The following is a 27,560-nucleotide window of genomic DNA, read 5'->3' on the forward strand; positions in this document are numbered from 1 at the left end:
AGTGACGGCGTTGCTGGGGGAAGGCGGTTCTGAATTTAATTAAGCTTTAAAAATTTGTTGAGATGTGAGAATTTTACTAGAGAGTCTTTCCTCCTAGCTGGGGTGATATTCTCAAGTTATCTGCGGAATGGAAAGAGTTGCATGCCCTTAGCAACCTCCGATCGGCTGATAGATTGCGCTACATTTTTTTATGTCCTTCAAAAAGTTCGGCCCTACAAAAATCTAACTTTATAATTGAAAATATTTCATCGGCTGGGACTTGAACTTTCGATCGTATGATTAACATAACTAGACATTTTTAATAGAATACCAAAACTATATACAACTCCAAAAGTTAAAAAATTTCTATTTCTATGTAACATAATTTGGTTGGTGGTTCTATAAAAACTCTCTATCTATATCTTTATGAAACCGGTGACGAATATAGTGTTAATTAACATGTAATTTTCCATTTCCTTCACTAAATTTTCGTACTTAAAGTTTCAATAATTTTCTTAATACTTTTGGACTAATTCTCAAACCAATATATCACAGGCTATTGAAAAGATTGTTTTGCAAATCTCAATATCATACTACTTTTGTAGCCGTAGCTTTGAGGGAAATTTAAAAACTGCAAATAACTAATGTCTTAACTAGTCCGCTCCTGGCCCTGATATCAAATGCAGTGATGGTCTTCGTGAACAAGTAATAAATTAAAAAAAAAAAATTTCGAATTTTTTTAAATAAAACTATGCAATGAGGGTCTTCGTGAGCAAGTTAGAATAATTTGATCTTTACAGTCAAAAAAAAATATTTTCTATACCTACGTTTAGATTAAAGTTAACTCTAGCTTATCGATAAATGTTTTATTAATAATGTTGGTTACATCATAACATTTTAATTAGAAAATCTTATATATAGTTACTTGACAATTTTACAAAATACTAATACATTTTTATTTTTTTTTTTCAGGTACATATTTTTGAAATTGTAGAAAATGGAGCACCACTAAACCAATAAAACCGCTTTGTTCTCTAGAATTAACTTCTATCGGTTTGTATATCGGAATCTATAAATATGATGTTGCCACCTATGCAGAAAAATACCAGTTTTCCAAACTTTTATAATGGGCTAATACTATAATATTACAGCCAACAAAAAATTCTGTAGATAAGGTTACCAGCTTACAAATATTTGCAATTAACAGAACGCATAAAAATATAATATTGCAATTTTGTTGGCAAAGAGAAATTGAAATGATATCAAATTTACGAAATAGAATTTAATTAGTATACAATACAGTACAAACTTAGGCTAACGCTGACTAAATTGAGAAAATATACGATAGGGTTGTCAATTCTTTAAGCAGCTACAGTTAAATATGGTTAAGCGAATGCATATACAAATATATACATATACACATATGTATGTATATCTGAAGGAAGGGCAGAGTTGCCACCTATTTTACGTATTAAGAGTTTAATAGCAATTAATGTGTTATTTAAATCAAGCTGATGTATTTTGAAATTTGTAACATGGAACCTAAATATGAGATTTCTAATATGGATTTCTTTATTAGGGTTGCCAACTTTTAACAAAATTTGGTAAAGTTCTATAAAAAGAGAAAATTATTTACACATATGTGTATATCCAAGCCACAAAAAGACTCTATAAAAGATTTTTAAAGAGTATTTGGCTAGGGTTGCCAACTGTCTACTACAAAGTCCATCAAATTTGCAATAAAAATTTTATTATTTAGTTAAATAAACATGAGACATTAAAATTACGAAAGCGACATTAAAAATAAGGTTTTTAATATGGATTTTCTTAATAGAGTTGCCAACTTTGTAACATTTTTTAATGCAGGTATTAAAACAGGAAATTATTTTTTATATATCTGTTTATATCAAAACTATAAGAGACTATAAAAGATTATTAAAGAGTATTTGGGAAGGGTTGCCAACTTTTTAATAATTACCATTCTTATTTTGAAAATTTTTTACAAAACTAAGGCAGATTTTACGAATTGTTTTGCAATTATTTTCGTATTAAACTACACATATTCACTGAAATCCAGAATTTTTTTGAGAGTCTAATACAAACTAGCTATTGTAAGATAATCAAGAACACCTCTGAAAAAATTTTTTTCTACGTTCAGGGTATAATTATACATATTTAGTTTTATATATGTTTAACTAAATAAAAAAGAGCAACGCACACGTACAGGAAATGCCATTAGGGCGCTGTTGATGTGGCAGATGACAAACTATCTTTATGCTTAACGCAGCTGATACGCCATGTCACGCCCACCAATAACACACACGCCAACACAAGCAGTCCAATATAAGTGTATGCTTCAACATGGTAAGCCATTTTGGCGCGGTTAATTGAGTTGTGGCATGAGACATACACAAATGAGTCCCATAAAAACGTGTGTGTACATATGTAATGAAAAAGTGTGGACAGAAGCTGTGTGCGATGGTGATCAAGCGATATGCTTGCACTAGCACTTTAAAGCTTTATAAATTTCTTTTTAATTGCAATTGCAACATTTAAGCACAGCATGCCATTTATGGATAGCTGAGGGATTAACTGTAAATTTTGCAGGTAACAACACATGTATGTGTTTGCTATAGATTATTAGACGTCGCTTTGGGAAAATTCAAATACACATACAGCCAGCTGCCTGCAATTCCACACCTTATACAACGGTAGTTTACTTAGTAGTTGGAAATAAAAACTGCACCAAAATGAACGTCTTTTAATATATTTTTGATGACGCAAATACTACGCAAATGCAGCGCACTCCGTCAAACACTCTCACACATTAATGTCACTCATACGCCACGGTGTACCAGTTAAGCTGCGTTGTGTAGCCGGGCATACAGCTAGCCAAGCAAGCAAGCGAGCAGGCAGTAAAGCATTACGGGCGCGTGCAATTGCCAGTGCATGGAAAAAGCAATAATAAGAAATAAAAGAGAAGAGGCAATGCCGAAAAAGAAAATTCCAAAAGCTGTGGAAAGCTTTTAAGCATTATGTAAAATATTCACTTTGTGCATGCCACAGACCAAGCAAGCTGCCAGTCATGCAGCGTGCGCTTAACAGCTAGCTTACACACATACACATATATATATGTATACATATTTATAAAAAAAAAATAGGAGAAATATATATTTATATGCATATGTATATATGTATGTGTGCTTATGTACAATTTCATGTGTATGTGCACATTTGGCACATGAAAAAGCGCAAATATAGCATTAAATCCATATATAATATGTGCAAGCCGGTTAAGTTGTCTGAATTCTACGCTGGATAATGATAGCAATCGTCGTACTGCGACAAATAAAATAATGAATTTTAAAGTTTTTCTCGAGCAGTGCGCTGCTGCTTTCGATTTTATTTTTCATGTCAACTTTTGATCCATTACATATTCGCTTTTCGATTGAGTGCGCTTTTTAGTGGATTTAAATTGAGTACATTAAGATTAATTCAATTTAAAAAATTGATTATTTTTAAGTGCAATTTGCAAGATGTGTGTACGTGTAATAAAGTAAAATTTCATATTGAACAGGTGTATAAATCGCATTATGCAAAAAGTAAATTATTTTTCGTGGTATTAATTGCATTTTTATACTCTCGCAACCTGTTGCTACAGAGTATAATAGTTTGGTTCACCTAACGGTTGTTTGTATCACCTAAAATTAATCGAGTTAGATATAGGGTTATGTATATATAAATGATCAGGATGAAGAGACGAGTTGAAATCCGGGTGACTGTCTGTCCGTCCGTCCGTCTGTCCGTCCGTCCGTCCGTGCAAGCTCTAACTTGAGTAAAAATTGAGATATCTTTATGAAACTTGGTAGACATGTTTCATGGTACCGTGAGACGGTTGGTATTGCAGATGGGCGTAATCGGACCACTGCCACGCCCACAAAACGCCATTAATCAAAAACAAATAACTTGCCATAACTAAGCTCCGCAATAAGATACAAGACTGTTATTTGGTACACAGGATCACATTAGGGAGGGGCATCTGCAGTTAAAATTTTTTTTTAAAAAGTGGGCGTGGTCCCGCCTCTAATAGGTTTAATGTGCATATCTCCTAAACCGCTAATGCTATAATAACAAAATTCACTGGAAGCAAATGTTTTCAGCACTTCTATTGACGGTGTGAAAATAGTTGAAATCGGGTGGCAACTCCGAACACTCCCCATATAACGGTACTGTTAAAAACTACTAAAAGCGCGATAAATCAAGCACTAAACACGCCAGAGACATTAAATTTTATCTCTGAGATGGTATAAGATGACTTTATAGGAACCGCGTTCAAAATTAGACAGTGGGCGTGGCACAGCCCACTTTTAGGTGAAAACCCATATCTTGAGATCTGCTCAACCGATTTCAACCAAATTCGGTGCATAACGTTCTTTTCATGTTTCTATGTCATAGTGCGAAAATGGGCGAAATCGGACTACAACCACGCTTACTTCCCATGTAACACCATTTTCAATTCCATCTGATTCTTTCACATTCCACTATGCAAATCAGGTAAAAATGATTATATCGGGGTAAAACTTTGCGTTAATAATGCAATTAAAGTATGCCACCTTGCGGCCAAAAATTGTCTAAATCGAACCAAAACTGTTCAAACCCCTAAGTACTAAATATGTGGACCCCAGTGCCTATAGTTGACCTTCTACCGAAAATATCAGTCAATCCACAAAGAAATCTACCATTTGACCTTGCGAGAGTATAAAATGTTCGGTTACATCCGAACTTAGCCCTTCCTTACTTGTTTTATTTTATTATTTATAATTCTTTTTGTTATTTGTGTGTAAAGTTATATATTTTATCATTTGCTTTCAATAATTAATTAATAAGAGAGCAATATATTATCTTTACATTATGACAATGAAATATTTTATAGTCAAAATTTGGCTACTAATCTCAATAATATAAATAATTGTTTGGAAATTTAAAGTCAGTGATATGAAAATCGTACCAACATGGCGATAATTGATATTTCAATATCACCCTATAATACAATAAGTTCAAGAATTGTTTCGCGGATTTTGCGTCGACAAAACCCAAACATATTTTGGCTAATTAGTAATTAGGCTAATAAAAACTCTATGAGTTTCTATCTAATTTGCCAACATTTACTTCGAAACCTCTAGATCGGAGCATTAACCCCTTGGTGAACGCAAAGTATCATAAACAAAAATTCTGATCGTTGTACTAACCTTGAAAGGTATACAACTTTCGATTACTTGAGAACTGGCATTACGTAAAATTGATAAAACTCCTAGAAGACTTAACGTAGGTAGAAAATTTTCTAGATTAACCAATAAAGCACTTTTGGAGCTTCTTGTCATGTCTAACTTTCAAATAGTAGATGATATGACAACTCAGAAAATAGTTCAAACTCCAAATCCAATGCAATCCAAAAATAAAAATTTAATCTTCGATTCAGGACTACGATACTTTATTTTATAAATAATATTAAAAAAAAAAATTTTTCAAATCAGATGGCAACGATGGGATTAACAAAATTTATTTTTGAAGTTAGTATATATTTAGAAATTCAGTAAAGATGGCAACGCTGTGAAATGTAAATATACATATGTACATATATAATATATAATACATGAGTGAACCTAAGAGAATACTGGAATTTGGTTTTTCTACTTGTTATACAAATTATAAATTATTTAAATTATTTTTTTTTTAATCAAATGGTAACGCCATAAATTCTATGGTAGTTATAATAATTTTCTGGACAGAACTCACATCATACAAATATTAAATTAATTTAATTTTTAAGTTTATATACATATAACCTTTTTAGTAATTCAATATATGTGGCAACCCTGTTCATATTTGCATCTTAATTCAACACTTTCAAAGCCTTTTCGGTTTGCAGGCACGTTGAATTGTAATTTTTAAGCTAAATCAGAAAGCAATTATAAAAATTCAGATGGCAATGCCATACAAAGAATTTTAGATTTATTAAATGTATATTAGGGTGGAGCGAAAAAAAATTATTATTTTTTGCTTAGTCTGGGGGTAAAATCTGTAGATTTTAAAAAAAGAAAATTTTTGGACAAAAAAGAATTTTATATTTATTAAAAGTATATTAGGGTGGAGCGAAAAAAAAATTATTATTTTTTGCTTAGTCTGGGGGTAAAATCTGTAGATTTTAAAAAAAGAAAATTTTTGGACAAAAAAAAATTTTTTAACACCTAGAGGCAGCACTCTTCAGGTTTATATAAATTTGACAGTTTTCGACTCAAAATTTATTTTAGCGCTTAAGGAAAGCCTTTGGTCATTTAAGACTTTTTTTAAAACTTCAATAATGACCACAAAAAATTTTGTTAAGTTGATAAATTTTAATTGGCCAAAAAGAAGACTATCCACAACTTCTAAAACACTTATTAAAAAGTTTTTACGAAATAAAAATTTTAACTCGAAAATTTACTTTAAAACTGAGCCTAGGTGTTAAAAAAAATTTTTTTTATTATATTTTTCTATTTTATGATATACAGATTTTACCCCCATCTTAAGCAAAAAAAAGATTTTATTTTCGCTCCACCCTTTTATATATTTTATATTATTTATTTTGAATAATTTTATAAACAGTACTCTGCACATAAATTTTTAGATTAATAATTATTTAATAATTCAGTTAAGGTGGCAACCCTGTCCATTTTTAATTCAACACTTTTAAAACTTTTGCAGTTTGCATTCACGCTGGATTGTACAATTTAAACTTACCCATTACGATTTTATAAAATTAGGTGGCAACTCTAAAAAATAAAATATGTGTACTAAGGATAACACTAATTTGGATTTCGCATGTAGTATTAAAACTTTTATTGCAATGAATTTGGAGTGTCCCCAAATAATGCTTGTGGTTGGCGCTCAAAATGTTGCCACAAAATATCGCTAACGACACACTTCAGCATAACGGAATTACGCGTATTAACGCGCACATAAGTGTATGTAGTACGGAGAATAAATACCGCATGTGCATTTAGCGTTTTATCTTCCATCTGTCGCTATTCCCTCGCAGCATTCAACACCAGCGAAGCCGAGTCGAGCGCAGCGCCGCTTTAAATAATCGTCCATAAAAACACATTGCGTAAAGTGGCGCTTCAGTTCATTATAACAACCGTGTAATAGACAAAATGCACAACATTAGAGCCACTACCAACCAGCGGCGCTAACGGTAAACGAAATTATTGTGCGCTGGCGTGTGCGTGTGTGCAAGCGTGTTCCACAAATATATTGCTTGCAATAACAATAACAACAGTGACGAAAGTTGTGGTCGCCAAAAACCAGCCGCACATTACACAACAAAAACAACAATAATAACATGGGTGTGCTCGCCTTCATGTTATTTTCACTTTTCACTGTGTTGCAAGCCACAAAACTGAAGCATGAAAATGAAGTGAACTAACAAATTGTGTTAAATGCCACACAAACATAAATATAGGCGCACAAACACACACACACCCATACACCTATACACCTATTCAACACTTAGTCTGTGCGAAAGCGCTTAGGCGCCAAAACAACGGCAATTCAGCAAGAATTATGGCAACTGAAGCGGTGAAAATTCACAGCGGCAATTCACAGCCCAACATGCTTGTTACAGTTATTCATACAACTACACAATGGTAGCTGCCACAGCGCGGCGCACGCTTAACTCGCTGCTCTCCTTAATGTGTGGCAAAGAAAGTGGCAACAAAAGCAAATCATGAAAAGCAAAACGCTAGCACACTTTTCACGTGCATAAGTATATATGTGTGTGAATGTATATGTTATGGTTGGCTGTGTTATCCTTGCTTGCTGCAAGAGCAGCCAGCCGTCAGCCAGCAACTTAGTAGGCACTTCATTCATTGCGAGGCATAAATCTATCCCTTGGGTCACATAATAACCTCTTTAGAATGGCCAGTGTTGCCACGCTAATGCTGTGCGTAATTTTACTATTTGCTTTTTACTTTTCATTGTCTCACTCTCTCATTCTCTCTCTCTCTCACTCTCTGTTGGCTTCATTGCTGTGGCACGGACGGATGTAATTACTTTTATCAGTGCAAGTGTGTGCTTGTGGGTTAATCTCAACTCGCTTTTCTGTAATAAAATGTGTCAACTGGTGTTGGATATAAAGATATATATATAATTATATATTTGTAGGTACATAGGTATTACTATAGAACATGAGGACAATTGTGTGTGATTCCAACTTTTAATAAACGCTTAGCCGTCGGCCTCTTTGAGGTGTTTGTTCGTGAAAATTATGTGGGTTCAATATAAAATATATGTTTACTAATAATCAGATTTGCACCACAAAGTAAACCACTTGAGATATAATATACAATACTTCCGCCAACATTTTTTAGAGCCTCAAGCACTAAAATTCCTGCATCGAGGCTTATATCGCTCTTTCATTGGAACGAAGAGGTTATGTTTCAAAATCGTAACCAAACCAAAAGTATATATAGCATTCAATAGCCTCGCGCGATAAATCTCCTAAACGAACCTAAGCTCTTTCGCAAAAAACTCAACTAGCGAAATATGCCCGAAACTTCTGGAAAACTTCAACAAAACATTAAATGATATTAAATAAAATTTTTGATCAAAACTCTTCGAAACCAAGCAAAACATACCATCAAACACTACACGAAAGTTACCCTTTAAATGGCTGTAACTCAAATCCTATTTAAGATATCGATTTGAAATTTTGGAATATTATTGAATTAAAAAAAAAATCGATTTTTTCAAAATTTCAGACTATGCCTCTTAATACAATTTGGGGGATCTCAAAATGTTTCCACCATGGAAAAATTTAATGAGAACTCTAATAAAATATCTATTTGAATTAAAGATAGTTTCACAAAAAAACAATCTTTTACATTACTTTTTTTTTATGATGAATGGATAAAAAACTAAAATAATTTATAAAATTAACTTTGAGGGCATGAAACTTGAGATGATAATGCTGATAAACAGTAGTAGTCTCAGTACTACCTATATTCATGCAGGAGTTGAATATTTAAATTTTTTTATTCTCTGCCTTCTACAATACTGGTAATATTACTCGTTAATAGATAGAATAAAAATGATTTAATTTGCTGAAATCGCAATAAAATTTTGAGAAGTGCAATATTAAAACAAAACACATATTAATTTATTTAGTATAAATCATATTATATATATAGTATGTTTATAAATATTTTTTTATAAATATTTTACATTATATAATATGTAACTTTCAAAGACATGTACACATTCACCCATATATTTAGCTTAACTATTTTTTAATGAATACTTGGCATTAATAACCCATTTAAAACAAATTTTTACTCAAATGACTTTCAACTAAAAACTTAATCGAAAATTAAACCCACAACTTACTAAAAAAAGTTTACATTTGAGATTTTTTTTATAGAAATGCTCAATATCAAAAATGAAAATAACATATCATCCCACATTTAATAAAATAATAAAAAAAAAATTTAAGTGAAAATAAATATTTAGTTATATTAAAAATATTCATTTTTTAATTTTTGAGTGAAAACGTATTAGTAAAATAAATATATTTTTTTAATAATTTTTTTAACTGACCCAACCTTTAATTTTGTTAAAATAATAATTTTTTTACGAAACTAAAATTCGTACAAATTAAACTTGTATCAAAGTTTATTTATATATGAATTCCTTATATTACACGCATATATGTATATACATAACTACGTTTATACTTTTTCAAATAATTGATTTTTCGCCTCACTACCCGCATTTGCTTTGCATTTACCCTACGACATAAATATATGTGTATGTATAAGTAGATATGTATGTTTGCATGTGCAATTAACATTCATCTTTATTGTCCTTAGTGTCAATAGATATGCATATGCATACATAAATGTGCCTGTGACTGTTAAAACACTATCAGAAAATATGACAAATAAATCATTTTTCCAACTGCAGACCAAACTACAAATCAACTGTGTACCCCTGAGGCATATATAAATTTGCATAGTCATTGTAACTATGAACCAGAGCAGACACATATACCCACAAATGCATGCACACCCACACACACCCACACACAGTCATACATACAGATGCACAAATATAAAGCTGAGTTTATCGTCGTTAATTGTCTTTTTGCAAACGTTTTCTTTCTCAACTCTTACACATTGCATAATTTAGCTGGCGCTGCTGCTGCCCTGTTGCTGCTGCGACCGCTGTTCTGCGGTTTGGAGCATAATTAGCCTGGCAACGAGCGTTACGCATGCAAATGGCGCTAAATGGTTGGCCGTGCGCCCGGGTTGGCTTTGACAAGCCGAACGTGTCTGATTGGAGATGAGAAGTATGCCAGCGGCACAGATACCAATGCAAGCGTTTTTAAAGCCATTTGCTTGCATGTGTGCATGTGTTTGTTGCATAGTTTCAGGCGTCAATTGCACTGTGAATGTGCGCACATTGTCATTTAATTATTCCTTTGCAACACACAATGGAGTAATTTCACAAATTATTAATTAATTAATAAAGTATGTAATTAATTGGCTGGCACAGATGAGTATTGGCGCACAGAGATACATATATGTAAATACATATATATAAATGTATGTATGTATGGTACTTCGTAATTACATATATGCATTAGGATGCCCGTTATTTCTATCTATAGACACCAGCTGAAGTTTTAGTTTTTGCCTTGACATAAAAGGATCCAACGTAAGCAAACTCTTTTCCTTCAATTTAAACCGTGCCTAAATCATTTTCTTTTTCCCTTGTATAAAACCACTTTTTTTTTAACATTTTGCATTAAACAAATAAACTTAAAACTTTGAAAAATGCAAATTTATTTTTTCTAAGCCAAAATTTTGAGCTCTACATAAAAGCTCTTAAACAACTTTTTCATAAAACCACTCCTTTCAAAGTTATACGCAGATAAATTTATACACCATGTGCTCCGCATGCATACAGTACACCATGTCGTATGAGCAACAGAGAATTTATTAGGTACTTGTATGAATGCTCAGTACATTTGATGCATTATTTTAACTGCGTATAACTTTTAAAACAATTTTTCAAGAAAACAAATCATTAACACCATTTTTGTAGAGTCTAGATTTTATATTGGAATATTATACTCTCAGAGTTATACGACTATGTGCTATGAGGATAAAAAATGTATTACCAAAAATCCCATATTAAATATCTGGAAGGAGTAAAGTGATGTAGGAGAGGTTTAAACTGAAAGAAAAAGGAAAGGAAACTTCAAATATAATGATGTTGGTGCTTTCGAGAAATAAAAAGCTTTTAAAGAGAAATGGACGTGTGCAAAATTTCAGAGCGATATCTTTAAAACTTAGGGACTAGATCGAGTCTATACGGGCAGACAGACATGGTTAAATCAACTCAGCTCGTCAGGATTATTAATTACAATCTTCGTAGCTAGCTAAATAGCCCGTATTCAGGGAATAATAAAGGTAAAAAATTTAATTTCAGGCGGCGTTTGCAAAAAAAAGTTGACTTAGGAAATAACGGACACCCTAATATACATACATATACTCTTATCAGAATACATAAATATACATATGCTCAGCCCTTGGGTATATTTCATATGCACTTCTTTACCACAAATGTTGTTTTCCCCTCAATCTCTCCGCCTCTCGCTGTTTTTTCACTTAATTGGCAGTGTCAAACTAATAAATTTTCGTTTAATCAAATTGGCCATAAACCCAGAAAGGCTTGTCACAAGCGTTTAATATTAATATGACCACATTAAAATCATTGTTGACACATACACAAACATACATATAGTTATAAGTACAATACATGTGTTGGTGTAAACATTATCGTAACAATTAAAGTATTTTTGACGTGTATTTGCACTTTGACCGTTATATTTACATAAATACCCACATACTTCTGCGGCTTTTAAGGCTTTGCTGCCGGCACCTGCGCCGCATAACCCTTCGTGTTTTACTCGAATTGTCATAATTTATTTACTTTGATGGCATTAATAATTCGCGCTTCGCTGTGATTTAATAATTTATGATGCTCATAAATATTTACTATGATTATTTTTGCACATGTGTGTGTATAAGTATTTGCTTACACATAATTTCACACACACACTCATAAAACATGACATAAATTTTAGTAGTAAAATATTTTTGGGCGCGTTAAATATATGTATATGTATGCTCATATAACGATACTCACACATACTTGCATATACTCACGTATTTACACATTGACATTCCACAAAGCAAATATTTATGCGTGTGCAGTCTATTAATTTCCAATAATCCCATTTATTTAGACACCATGTTTATTTTGCCGTAAGCATTCTCATTTGTGCAGGTTAATTTTTAATATCTTTAATGTCGTCGCTTTAATGTTCAATTAATTGGAAATAAATTACACAAACGAATTGAAGATTTGCCATAAGCTTTAAGACCACAATATTGCCAATCAATTACAGTAATTTAACTGGCACGCTTTAGTTGCTGACAATTATTATTATTTATTTACTATTTAAACAGTTTATTTAGCAATATGCCCGGCACTGGTGTTTCAACTCAACATTTTCGGCAATTAAATATTCGTATACATTTCTAATATTTTTCTGTTGCTTAAAAATCACTAGTGCACTTGAATAATAAATAATAATGTCACGTCCAGACAAAAATATAATTATGCAACTAATCGCTACTAATTGAATTAATTTAAATTAATGGTTTATATGCACTTGTAAGTCAGAAAAAAAACTTTCTTTAAATGTAGTTTTGTTTTTGAGGAGGTATTATATATATAAAAATAAAACTACATATTTACGTCGGCGATTCAGAATGTCCTGTAGCCGATTCGCAGAAAAATTTCCGAACAAGAGGTGTCTGGCAGTGAGGAAGATTTTTCTACTTAAAATAATCTCGGCAGTCATACTTTCGACGAACGGGGCGACACAATCGAATCTCACATTAGGCGCCTCAACAAATTTGTGATGAGGGTCTTTATGGTCAATTGTATAGGAGTTCTACGTATACCGGCGTTATAAGCTGTCCAAGTGCCATTAAAAACATCCTAAGCTAATCTCAAATTCAAGAACTAAAAAATTTTAATACAGCTATAAATTTTGTAATACAGGTAATGATCGAAGGAGTAGTCCAGGTTTTGATTTTTGACAAACCAGCGGCTTTCCAAAGAAAAGTAGAAATTTTTGCAAAAATTTAAACTTCAGAGTGTTTTAAGCAATCGAAATAATTATCGACAAGTTTGAGAAGTATGTATATGTAAGGAGGTCTTTTGAGAATTTCAAGTCGATCGTCCCAGCCATTTTGGAGAAATCTTCCTCAACGTCTCTGAAAATAGTGTTCCGAGAAAAACTACGAAGATAAAAAATTCTTACAAATACGCTCATATCTCTGAAACTATTTGCCAATCAAACTTTAAATTTTCGGAGAGTATGAATGAGCACAAAAAACAATTATCTATGCATGACGGAAACAGACTCGGATTACTTAGTGGCATTTTCAACTTCGCGTTTGTCAGTGATTTCCATTGGGCTCTGGAAATTTTCCCTTCGGAATCTCTTTCATCCAGGACGTCAATGATAGTACGTTTCCGGGCCACATCAGCTAACGGGTTTGTAGGCATTACACCCTTCGTTAACGGTCTTTTGGCTGACGGCTTAGCCTTTTCTTTTTGTTTCTTTGCCGCTGCTGTTGGTGGTACAAATTTAAAGTTGGGCAAAACTGCTTTCGCACAAACAATATATACCTGGAGCTCCTTTGTAAACTCCTCATTGGTTGGCGATTGCAGTTCTTCTGAGCAGGTAGGCAACCCGAAGCTCCATATACCATACCATATGTTTAAGCTGAGTCAACGATCTTAAAGATCGGACATTCATTGGCAGATGGAAAAATAGCAACCTCACTACCTATTTTGTAGCAAGACTCTGGTTATTCGTTTTAGTTCCGGCTGCCGCTGATGTACATAGTTGCTTTTCTGGAGCTAAGCTTAGCTGCAGCTCCAGTGCTAGTGCTACCCTTTGCACCTAGACCAAGCTTAGCTCTCATCATGGTGCTGGCTGTCATAGAGCCTTTTTTTTAGTGAAATATTTAAGAAGTGTCAAAATAACAAACTTAACTTAACGTAATACTTAACTTAACTTTAACTTAAACTTAACTTAACATAAATTCACGTAACTTAATACTTAACTTAACTTAAAATTAACTGAACATAACTTAACTTAATACTTCCCTTAACATAACAGCATTTAATACTTTACTTTACTTAACTTAACTCAATACTTAACTTAACTTCACAAAACTTAATACTTAACTCAACATAACTTAACTTAACTTATTCCCTAACTTAAAAATGGTTCCTTATCACAGCCAACGCAATCCATACCAAAAAACAAGAAAACAATATTTTTCTTATCCAATGACGCCCTTTATCGCATATGTCTCCTTTATATTCATATTGGCTCGGTGCCGGAAAAATTTACATAAATGCAATAAAATTGAAAGTATAATGGCACAGCATTATTTGGATTCCTTGGCGCGCTAAACGGAAGGCAAGTTTTTTTCTGGAGTTTTTGTTTTTTCTTTAATATTCCAGTGGCCAAAGCGTTTATCAGTTAAAGAAATTCCGTGCAAATGGAAAGTAAAAAGCAGAGACTTTAAGCTCACGCCACACAGGAGAGAAATGAAATAAAAGTTATAATGGAATTTACTCATCAGAGAAGAAAGAAAGATTAAGATGAAAGCGAAAAAGTTAATAAGCAATATGAAGGATGAAATCAAAAGGCGATACCTTTTATTTGTGAATTTGTGAAGGTGAAAGAGAATTCTACAAATGGCAGCATTACTCAAAAAGCAGCAAACAATATCAGCTGCCGTAGGGTCTGGGGGACGAAAAATGTATTTGCCGCAGTCTTTGATCTTTTTGCGGTGGCACCAGGAGATGGTTATGTGTTTCATGCAACCTTTCGATTTACTGTACACCAGAGCTTCGTATTGAAGCGCATCATGCGAGGCACTGGTCAGCTGGCGCCGCCCAAGAGTCTTTGGCATCAGCAGAGAATATGCACAAAAATGCAATAAACGTTTTTGGTCAATGCATTGTCCGTGAATGAGCAGTGGCATGAAAGCCCAACATTACCAAATGGAAAATAGCACTCGACCGGCGTTCCATACAAAGTGACACTGCAATGCAATTGATAAGCGGCTGGTAGAAGGGTTATGACAAGCTCGATGAAAATCGGCTTTTATGCGAGGGGGTGTGCATGGTGCCCAATGCAAGGCGTTGATATTATTGATACTGGGGAAGAAATGGCTTTAAAAACTATGAATGATGCATAAAATGAATTTATGCTTGCCAACAAAGGGGGTAGACTTTTGACAAAAGCGTGGCAGTTTCCAGAATTCACTGTGCGAATCCACAAATAATTGCATTCGGAAGGTCGTAATAAGCACTGGCATACAATACATTATGTAGAAGCATCGGTGGAACGGATGCTTAAAAAATATGCTTTTATAAATTTAGTAAAAATAAATTCATTATCTTTCATTAGATGTCTTTAGTATCTGTATCTTGTATTGTATAAAAGCGATCGGGATGAGTTTGTGATTGCTTGACTTATAAACCGAATTTTCAACTACAAATCGTTGCTGACTCGAGACAAATATTCATTTTTGAAGCGATTCTAAAGCTGGCTATGAATAGTGTCACTTACGGTGCAAACGGTTTCCACACAAGGGTTGGCGGTCCGGAAGGTTTTTCTATGTTTTTGCTGGGGTTGGCAGGGAATCTCTCTATATATGAGCTTGTATTTCTTTCTTAGCAGTTGGCCACGATTATTTTACTTAAAAAAAAAAAACAAATATTTTCAGAGCAAAGAGAATCTTACTTAATATCTCAATAATTTCATAAACCTGATGAGAATTGGTAATGAAGTCGAATGAAATTTATACTGTGAGCGTAGAAACTGACAATTATTGTAAACAATAAACATTTTACGGTAATTACTGATACAAAGAGGACATGGCCACAAGGAATAAATCATTTTATTAAGGTGTCATATTTAACCAATTTATCGAAAAGCATACAAATACGTATAAATGCCCAAACTGAGAACAATATTTTCATAATCAAAATTTTTCGAAAAATATTTAAAATATATTTAAAGTCCCTTAAAACTCTTAACAAACACTTTCGTTGACCAACGACCTAGTAAAGATAATTGCCTTCAATTTTGTCTTCAAGCTATGATATTTTATCTCGCAATATACACACATATAAAAAAGCACACACACATTTTTATTTCAGATCACGGTCATCCTTTTCCAAGTAAACAGTTTAAAGTTGTGTACTTCCGCCATTGATGGGGTGTGGCACAAGGACATAAATACCCACGCATATAGCTAACAAGTACTGCCAACAACAATAATAGTGTAGTGGCTAAAATACGGAGTCAATGCACACATGCTTGCCCTTACAAATCCATATGAGCTCTAACACTTTCCATCTATTTTATTTTACTTCATTCTCTACTTCGTTTCCGTTGTTCGTTTAGCCAGCGTTGAAATGCATTTTTTGCGCACTCATTCACATGAGTTTATTTCTATTTGTATTCGAGCGCACTTCAGTTTTTATTCTCTCAAGTATTTAGTTTGTCTTTTTTTTTTTGTAGTTGAGCGCTATGAGCCTTTTTAAACTCTTCTTTTGTTGTTACTTGCATTTATTGTTTGTTCGCTATTATGTGCCATGCGGCTATGATACTGAAACTGCAACGCTGACACCCACTTATCGAATTGCGCGAGATGGTTCAGGTATTTTATAGATGGTAGTTGTCATATCGCTTGAAAAAAGTAATAGTAGAATAATATAAATACAGTTCTTAACATATACTAGTTTACTGCGACCCTAAACTTTCAACTTAAAGACTCATTATTAAAATATTTCGAAAAAGATTGTGCAGTTCAAAACGGTTAACCCTATAGTGCTCACATATCAAGTAATTTTTTTTTTTATATTTCGTTCGGTATTGTTAGACAAACTTGGTTCAAATCTTATACTTGCTTTATAACCCTGATAAATATCTCGTACGTTTATGATATTCTACTGTAACTGATTTTGCTAGAAGAATACAAATTGTAAACGCAATTTTACCATACCTCAACGTCATAAATACGATATTTTTGGGTGTAAAAATGTGAGTAAGTGGCTAAAATTTATCATATTCAAAGTCATAAAAAATATATTAAAATAGTACTGACTTTTAAAGTTAGTTGAAGAATAAAATACTAACTGATCAAATTAGACCCAGACTGACAAAAAAACTATATTTTCGCATATTTTAATAAAAATATTTATTGTTGGAAAGCAAGCTGATGCTTAATTGAATTTTCTATACACTTGAAAGGTATAGACGAACAATTCCCAATCAGAAAAATTCCATCACTAAGTACTATTTGTTCCAGAGACGAAATATATATAAATTACCCTGGACTGCTAAAAGGAAAATATTGATTAGGAATAAAAGTTAAATTATTTTATGGTAGTTCATTAAGCACCATTATAGCACAACGCAGAGAATTATAATGTAATTCTAATAATTTTCGTCTCGAAATGCTTAAACTAATGTTCAAAATACAGTTGAGTGATATATACTTATGTCAAAATCTCATTCATAAAGTCAAGATTTGTTAAAGTATTATGAAAGCTACATAAATATATATATCACATATATATTCATGGTATGTGCGTCAAAATAATTAACACCCAAAGTCAATAAGGGAATACCAATAATTAAATCGTCTGCTTACTTTGGTTAACCCTGTTGGGCTAATTGCGTGAGAGCGCTACTTTATTGTTACCAGTTGACATTCCTTCTCTCACCACTACAGAATAGTGCGACCACATTTCATGCTAACCACGGCAAATATTTGAAAGCCAAGCATTGCGTTTCCCCCACTGAGTATCTATGATGACAAGTATGACTAGTGGAATAAGAATCAACCACTTTTCACTGAGCCATACGTGGACAAACGTACTCCTAGAAATATGGCATTCGTGCCCGGCTGTTGTTAGAGTAACTCGCTGAGCAACAGTGCAAATTAATTATTATATCCTTGAGGGCCTTTCTACAATACACAGTGCAAATGGCGCGTGCCAACACACACACACAACTTCATTTAGTAAACAAAAACAGGAAGTGTGAGTTTGTACTAGTATTAGATATGTAGTGAATACTCTTAAGTACCATATATGTTTGCAGTAATGGATTGATTGAATAAATCGTGTGAGATAAACAACATTGGTCATATTTATTTGCTGCGAGGAAATGTGATTGTGTGCGTGCTAAAGGCTCATTTGCCACAATTTATTGTTATTATGAATGGCTGTTCGCCTTTATATTTTCCGATTGTTGACACAACATATATTCTGTTGGCTTGCACTGCTCACATTAATAAAAATATATGTATACAATAATTTTTTGTTATGTAATATAATATAATTATAGTGTGACATTTATTTGATATAAATCATAAATTTTGTAAAAACCACGGTAGGGAATAAGTCATTCTCCCCTGTTAGATAGCTTGGTATAATAAATTTTCACATTCAACAAAATGAAATTCAAAATATTCAAAATTATTTCTTTCAACTAATCTAAAAATTATTTGCATTTAGTGTTTGAGTTTTAGAATAAAAACAATAGGAAACTTGCTTATTTGTAGATTTTTTCGCTTTATTGTTTAGTTTGCTCAGAAGAAAAACAAAAAGAATTTTGGGTAGATTAATATAACTTAGAGAATCATATACCAAACAAGCCATCGAAAGTCTGGAAGGGGGGAAAATTTTTTTTTGAAACATTGCTTAGTAAGCTAAATCTCTAATTTCCTCAGTGGAAACTTCAAACTACACAATTTATTCTTCAATATCCATTTATCAATAGGATACTTTCTGGTTTATGCGAGCTTAGAATAATAAACTTCGACCGAGGGATATCGACCAGTTTGAAAGATTTAAGGAAAATTAAACAAACAAATGTTAACTTCGACTTTAAGGAAAATTAAACAAACAAATGTTAACTTCGACTTCACTGAAGATAAAACACCCATCACAGGTGCAGTTCAAAACAGAAGAAGAAAAAACGTTAACTTCGGTTGCTCCGAAGCTATAATACCCTTCACAAATACAAAATTTTCCCTAGATAAACTTGATTCCGATCGTTCAGCTTGTATGACAGCAATATGCTATCGTGATTCCATACAAGAACTTGATTCCGATTGTTCAGTTTCTATGACAGTTCAGTTGTCCGTTCTGTACAATATATTCGCAGATTCTAGCATTGTCTTTCAAAATAATCCATGCCAAATTTCATGCAGATAGCTTGTCAAATAAATAAGTTTTTCATACAAGGACAAGGACAACTATATGCTCCGAACTGAACATTTGCTTCGAAGATTGCACCGTTGCCTTAAACAATAAGTAATGCAAAATTTCGTGAAGATATCTCGTTCAATACAAAAGTTTTCTATACAAAAACTTGATTTTAATCGTTCAGTTTGTAAGTCGGTTATAAGCTATAGTTGTCCGATATCGACAGTTCCGACAAATAGGTAGCTTCTTTGGGAAAAATATACGTGTGTAAAATTTCAGATCTATATCTCAAAAACTGAGGTATTAGTTGGCATATATGCAGACATATAAACGGACCGACAGACGGACATAACTAAATTGTCTCAGCTCGTCTCGCTTATCGTTTCTATATACTCGTATATGCTTTATATAGAAGCTCAAACGTTTTTTCCTGAGGAAAAAGTTCATATTGTAAGCCGACGGAGCCTGTAGTTGCTTCTATACATTCGAAAAATATTAATAAAATATTAATGATAGAGATTAGCGAATCGAACACCCTCATACAGCTGTTCGTGCAAACTGGCAATGCGCATAATATTTTATTCATGCTTTATTTTGCTTTACGTTTCTCGAAAATTATTATATATTATTTAAAATAATTTATATTTGTAAAATGTAGGGCACAAATCTTTAAACATTTATTTTTTCGAGTAACTTGTAATTTGAGATATTCACAATGATAAAACTGGTCTAAAATCTGTAAAAAAAAACTCGGTAACTTTAAAAAAAACAGTTTTACTATTTGAATAAAGTATCTTCATACACTCTCATGTCAACTCCCTAACTTCATCGCTGCTTTAACAAATAGTTGACAAGAGAACCGCGCTTCAAGTTAGCGACTAGAAGAATGGCAAAGAGAATATGACTAAAGTTTAGAATTATCGGAAGCGAAAATGTTCATGTCCAACCAAGGTTGTAGAGAGAAAACTGGAGCCCGGAGATAATTGTAGTGAATTGTTGGAGGAAAATCCACAAAAGATTGCTTCAGATCACTGGCTCACTTGGCGATCTCTGGGCCCATGAGAAATTGTCCCCAAACTCTCCCCGTCGCTCTTTGGCTGTGTCCAACACGTGTTTCAAAGTACTAGACTGCAGCAGTCCTAAATCAATTTTTTTACGGTTTTATAAATCCAACTTTTTTCGAAGGAAAGTAAAAAAATGCTGAAAAAAATCTTAAAAAGTTAAATTGAGCCAATAAACTGAGTGTTGCCAAAGCGACATAAATATATACTTTCTCAAAAGTGTACAGCTTTTCACACTGCCCTCTAATTTAACTTATTTTCACTTTGTACTTTCATCACTTTCAACTAACGATTCCGCTATACAATACATTTTCACACACTCTGATCACTTCTAACGCCATTAGTCATTCAATTTCCCGTTATTCGTCAAAATTGCTCAAAATCAAGTAGCCAGGTTGCAGCGTTAGAAAGCTTTGCCAGCATTAAATTGCCGGCTTTGCTGTTACAGAAGATTAGCACAAGAAAGTCAACAATTTGTATGTGCTCGGTCAAAAGTGAGAAAGTGTAAATAAAACGAACAAACAATAACAATGCAATGCGAGCAACATAAGCAATAACAATTTAAGCTAAACTGATTGTAATGTCAAGTGAAAATGAGATGAAAAGTAAAGCCCGGCAGATACGCAGAGGCCTTGGCCTTTCGCATAGTCTACTCGCGCCTTAAAAAACGTGTAAAAAGGGTTAGGAGGGTCGGGTGGTGGAGGGCTGGAGGGTTAGTGCTGATAGGCAACAAGCGTTCGACGCAGCTTCAAATTTAAGACTAAAGTGCTGGAGCGTAAGCTTTTACACTATCGTTGCTTTCTTATTTACATTTCTTTGTGGAGTTGTTGTTGTTGTTATTGTATTTCTTTATTACAGCCCTTTGGTCCCATTTCAACTTCCGTTGCAGAATGCTACCCTGTAATCATAAAATATACGAACGCACTTTGGCACACACACACATAAATATATTTATATGTCTATATAAATACCGTTACTAAGTGCGTGAATGCGTAGATATATTTATAACGGTATATTTTGTTACCATTCCGCCTTTAAATTTGCGCTCGTCCGCTGCAGAAAAACTGAAAATGCTTTTAACAGCAACACAAGCGAACAACAACAATGCCAAAAGCTTTTACACAGCATAAAATAACAACAATGCGTAACGCAATGCGATATCAAGTCCGCACAGTGAAAGAATTTTTTTAAATATTTTCCTTTTGAAGCAAGTAAAGTCATAGTTATTGTCCCGTTGTTTATGCTGACTCGTCCTTGGAAGGTCGCCGACACAGCAGCCAAGCGGAGCATTATTGTGGTGCCCAATATATACATACATACATACATACATACATACTTACATACAGTTATAGGAAAATGCATTGTGACAAATAGTTGTGCTAAATGGGTGCAAAGCATGCAAGCGGGCAAAGGTAAAGGGAGGTAAAGGGGGCAAGAGAATGGTGAAAGAGTGACTTCGTAGCGCGCCATAAATGGGGTCATACTCGTCATATCTGGAAGCGCATAAATGTTGCAGTGAATTTATAGCTGCGTAAATAAGCGTTGAATGGACACAGAGGAGCGACAATAAAGTGAATGTCTTAACAAATATTTGCAACAACAAAGCCGGAGTATTTGACACGACCGAAAGCCGAAAGCGCAGAAACGGTCAAGGGTGCTCACTACAATTGCAATAAGAGAGATCGGGATTATATCTCCTATTTGTTTTTTTTTTTTATTGGATTGAATTGAAAGTTACCAGAACCGGAACTCGGAAATACATGTTAATCCAGCAGAAAAAATCAACTAATTGCATATATTAATCACAATTCATTTTTTTCAGCTCTATTTATAAAAATTGTAATGTTAACATTAAAAAAACCTTTTTAAATTTAAATTTTTTTAATATTTCTTTAATTTTTCCCATGTTGAAGTATACTAAACCTTCCGAACAATCTTAAACTTAATTACTTCTAACACAATTTTTGCTTTCTTCTCCACTTTCAGTGAGTTTCGGTGCCCGCGACGGCAGCAGCGGGTCTGTTTCAGCATTTAATGTGCCATGTCCCAGAGGATTTTTTCGCTGCAACGATGGCAAGTGCATAACATCGTTGTGGGTGTGCAATTATCAAAAGGATTGCGAAGGCGGCGAAGATGAGCAACAATCGTGTCGTAAGTAGTACAATAAAAAAAAACAAGAAAACTCGTGCATTCGGCGTTGCGAATTTTCTCATTGAAAAATTTTGGATTGTTGATTTTAATTCACTTAATTTTTTAGCTCAAAAAATTTGGATTTAAAATTAAAAGTTAATTAAAATTAAATTTGTTAAATTCAAGAAATTTGGATTTAAAATTTAATAATTAATGAATGCAAATTTTCTAAATTTAAATTAAGTGCATTCAATTGCCACTGTTTTTAATTTAAATTAAATGTTTTTTTATTTAATTTACTGTTGTTCCTTAATTCGCTGAACTATATCCGTGTCGCCATATATCTTGTACATCTCATCGTTCCATGACTGTGGTATTTGCCGTTGTCAATGCGCAAAAGACCATAAACCTTCCGCAAAACCTTTCTCTCGAACACTTCCAACGCCGATTCATTAAATGCTGCCATTGTCTCCGCACCATATAGCAGGACGGGAATGATGAGAGACTTGTACAGTTTGATCTTTGTTCGTCGAATTTACTCTAAATTAGCACCTGTTGGTAAGAGTGATTCTGCGTTCGATTTCAGGGCTGACTGTCAACAGTGACATGTGAGCCAAATCGCTAATGTTTGTTTGATGACAGAAGATATCCAGTCTGGAAAAAGCAAAACTAACGGAGCAGTCGTTGAGGCCAATGGTATCAATAGCATCGCCGTACGGCAGCAGTTGGATACTCTTATAGAAGATTATACCTTCACTTTTTAGCTATGAAGCTCGTATTATTTTCTGCAGCAATAGATTAAAGAAGTCACACGATGGGAGTCTCCTTGTCTGAAACTGCGCTTGATATCAAACGGCTTGGAAAGGTCCATAACGTTCCCGCTGGAGCTTTTGCTGTTGCTCAGTCAGTCAGTTCACGCAACCGTATTAGTTTTTCGGGGATTACAAATTCCGACTAAGTGGCATAGAGACCGCTCTTTTGCGTGTTACCAAAGGCGGCTTTAAAATCGACGAAGAAGTGATGTGTGTGGATTATCTTCTCACAGGTGTTTTTCCACATTTGGCGCTTGGTTAATATCTGGTCAATAGTAGATTTGCCATTTTGAATAGATTACAGCCGCCGACATCTGATTTTCGGTACAAGATCAAGAATCTTAGATCAAGTCTTATTGTATTTTCCACGTCCCCATAAATCCATATTAAACTTCTCATATAAAAAAGATTATTTTAAGTATAAATATTTTAATTTTATAATGCAAAATTATTATTTTTTTTAATTTATTTTTTTTAAACTATTTTATGATTATTTTAATTTAATAATTTTCCTTTTTTATAATTTTAATTTTGTTTCCTTAAATAAATAGGTCTAACTTTTATTTTCAGCGCCACCTGAGTGTGAGGCGGGTCAAATCAGTTGCGGTCAATATGTATTCAATAAGACCTACTGCATACCACCGCATTTTCGTTGTGATATGACCGATGATTGCGAGGACAAATCGGACGAGTCGCAGTGCAGTGAGTAGAAGATTCATTGAAGAGAAATTTATATACGAATTATTAATAATTTATGCGTTCACATACATATACACAAACATATATACATTTATGAAATATTTTTCTTTCAGTTCAGTTTGTCAAAAGTCTGACTATGCAAATATGTATTATTTCAAAATTTCAAAACTCAGCATGTTTTCGTTCCTCAACTTATTTCGTATTATGCAAATAACTGCGAAGGCGAAGCGGCACTTCGGCAAAATATTTATTGTATTTTTTTTTTTTCATTTCAAAATTTTTTTCTATTACTTTACTTTTCGAATTCTTTCGCTGCATATTGTTTTCGTGCTTATTTTGTATTGTTATTCTACTTTTCATTATTTACTCGCTGAATGCTGAATGCGCAAAACAAATGGTTTGCGCAAAACTGTTGTTAAGCGCAATATTTGTGTTTGTTGCTCAAAACGCACAACGAGCACACAAAAGACGCTGCGACTATGCAACTTTTGCCGCTGGGGTGACGTTCCATGGCAAAACGGCGAAGTTTTGTAAATGAAAATTTCTTGCAAAGTTGTGAGACGAGACTTAGGACGCAAGTTCTTTTGACTGCATTCCAAATGAGCACTTCACATAAATAAAAACCTCTCACTTTTGGTGTAAAAACCAAAAGCGATTATGCAGATATATGTGTGTGGTAAAATACAGTTGAATTAAACAATAGTGAACTGAATGATATTAGAAAGAAGTTGTGATTTTTTGTTTGACTGTTTTGTTTTATAAATTGCATACTTTTCATTTTTAAACTTTTTTGTGGAAATTATTTTTCATGGAAGGTTTTTAGGGAAATCATAAACAATTTACTTTTTAATTTATTATTTCGTTTTTGATGCAACATAATAAGAAAAATTTACTTTTTATATTCTTAATACGGTATATACATATATTAACTGAACGATTGATATATAGTTCTTGTATGAAAAACTTTTTAATTGTATAAGATATCTTCATGAAAATTGCCACAAATTATTGTCTAAGATAACTGTATATCCTTTGAATAAAATGTTCAGATCGGACTACTATAGCATATAGCTGCTATATAAACTTATCCATCAAAATTAGGTCCTTGTATGGAAAACAAATTTATTTGACAAGATATCTTGACTAAATTTGGCAGAGATGATTGTGCAAAGTAACGAAATAATCGCCAAACAATTTGTTCAGATCGGACCACTATAGCACATAGCTGCCATACAAACTGAGGAATCAAAATCAATTTGATGTATGGAAACTCTTTTATTTCTGAAAGCTATTCTAGCTTCGGTGCAACCGAAGTTAACGTTTCCTTTTTTTCATAAAGCTCTAAAAAAGCATATATTAACTACGAGCTTATTTACGACTAAATTCATTCAATGGTGTAATTGCACTTAAAAAGTTACGCATACGCCATGTCATATATGAATTTGATTCAAATCAACATAAGGTTACGTATACGCCACCGCTACATACGTACAATTATTCCTCAGTAAAAATGTATGCATTTTAAAAATAAATGAAAAATTGTTTTGCTCAAATGCTTATAAAAACAAAGCAAAAGAAAAATAAATCGCAATTTTTTCAGCAGCAACAATAAATTGCGTAAATCCTCAACATCGTAGGCAACTGTCACATTTTTATCAACTTTTTTACACCCTTTCACGATTAATCAAATTATTTTAATAGCAACATTTTGCATACATTAAAATGACAGCACCAAAAACTACTATTCACTATATATCCCTTGCAACCTAAGAGCGTTAAAAATAAATTAAATGCAAAAATAAAAAGTATTTCCTTTGAACTCCATATTTATATTTTCGCATGCTACAATTTAGCTACGTAAAAGTGCATAATGGTAAAAGCACTTTACACATTCAAAATTAAATTATTTTCACACCACATTGCCTCCAGTCATACAAAGTAAGAGTTACGTATACGCCACCTACCAACCCTATAAAGGCAGCGTGTAATTAGATTACGTATACGCCCTTTGACATTAATCAATTTAAATGCAGATTTCGAAATTTTATTTCAAAGCTTTTAAAATCTATTAGCTGGGAAAAAAGGGATATCATAACTACTTTGATTTATCTATTCTGCTTGTGATAATTTTTGTTTGAATTCATAAATCAAAGTGGTTAAAAGGTTTATAATCCTATCAGTTACGTAAAGTTAAAAGCGCATGTAATTTATCTTCACTTTTGAGTGCCTCGAAAATGAAATGTGAAATAGTTTTTCTTTACACTGCTTGCCTGTTTTAAGCTGATTGTCTTTCAATAACCACTTTTATATCCTGAACAAGGTATTAAGTTGCCATGAAGTTTGTAACGCCCTGAAGGAAACGTTGGAGACCCTATAAAGTATATATATGAATGAACCATGTCAGTCTGTCCGTCTGGCTGTATATACGCGAACTGCTCCCTCAATTTTTGAGACATCGATCCGAAATTTTGCATATGCCCTTTTCTCTTCAAAAAGCTGCTGATTTATCGGAACCGCCGATATCGCACCACTATAGCATATAATTGACATACCATACTGAACAATAAAACTCATGTTCTTGGAAAACTTTCTTATTCATGAAAGCATTGTCCAAGGCAAGGCGGCAGTCTCCAAACATATTGTTCAGATAGGATCACTATAGCGTATAGCTGCTATACAAATTGACTAATCATAATTAATATAAAGACTTTTTAAACCCTTTTATCATATAAAATTACTATAGATTTTCAAATGAATTCTTTGTTGCTTTAATATAATACAACAACTTAAGTACCTTTTATACAACGGCTTAGCTCTTGCAATACACTTTCACTTCGTCTCAATTCAAATTAGATATAGCCTTGGGGTAAAATCTTGTTGAGAGTCATAAATTTGCTGAGCAATAACAAACATTTGCAGCTAAGCACTCACTCATACATGCACAAAAATGTTGAAAGCCTAAACAAACTGCGTGAGCTTTGATGAAAAGCCACGTGTTTACATTTTTCAGCGTAAATTAGGAAAAAATTTGAGGCGGATACAAATGTAAATCATAGCAAGCAGGCGCTTGCATATATAGTATATGTACATACATAAACGTAATTTAATAGAAATAGACACCTATATGTATGCACTTATAAACGTGAGTGTATATACGAGTATGTATATAAGTAAATGTAGGTGTGCGTTTAGAGCTTTTGTATGTATGTACATCTGTGCTCTATACCAGACAAAAATATTTACTCGCTCATACACACATACGAGTGCATACATACTTGTATTTAGGAATGTAAATGTGTGTCGCCTGTCTCATTTCGCTTGAGCGATCGAAGCAGCATTCGGTTAGCTGCCATAGCCAAGGACATATTGTCAACAGAGTGATAAGAGAAGTGAAACAATTTAACGAATGTAAATTCGGTAGGCATTTATAAGACGTTTGAATAATATGTATATACAT

General features: G+C 33.2%; 1 protein-coding gene across 3 annotated transcripts in view; it reads left to right on the forward strand.

The window, feature by feature from the left end:
• Positions 1–27,560, forward strand: part of mgl (low-density lipoprotein receptor-related protein megalin) — a 382,146-nt gene that overhangs the window by 317,047 nt on the left and 37,539 nt on the right. For all 3 annotated transcript variants that reach the window (XM_036376212.2, XM_036376216.2, XM_036376215.2), the window contains exons 3-4: positions 22,449–22,613; positions 23,975–24,106. In XM_036376212.2, coding sequence (XP_036232105.2) covers positions 22,449–22,613; positions 23,975–24,106 — 297 coding nt within the window. The remainder of the gene's footprint in view (positions 1–22,448; positions 22,614–23,974; positions 24,107–27,560) is intronic.

The sequence above is a fragment of the Bactrocera oleae genome, chromosome 5, assembly GCF_042242935.1.
Source record: "Bactrocera oleae isolate idBacOlea1 chromosome 5, idBacOlea1, whole genome shotgun sequence".
Classification (NCBI taxonomy): Eukaryota; Metazoa; Arthropoda; class Insecta; order Diptera; family Tephritidae; genus Bactrocera; species Bactrocera oleae.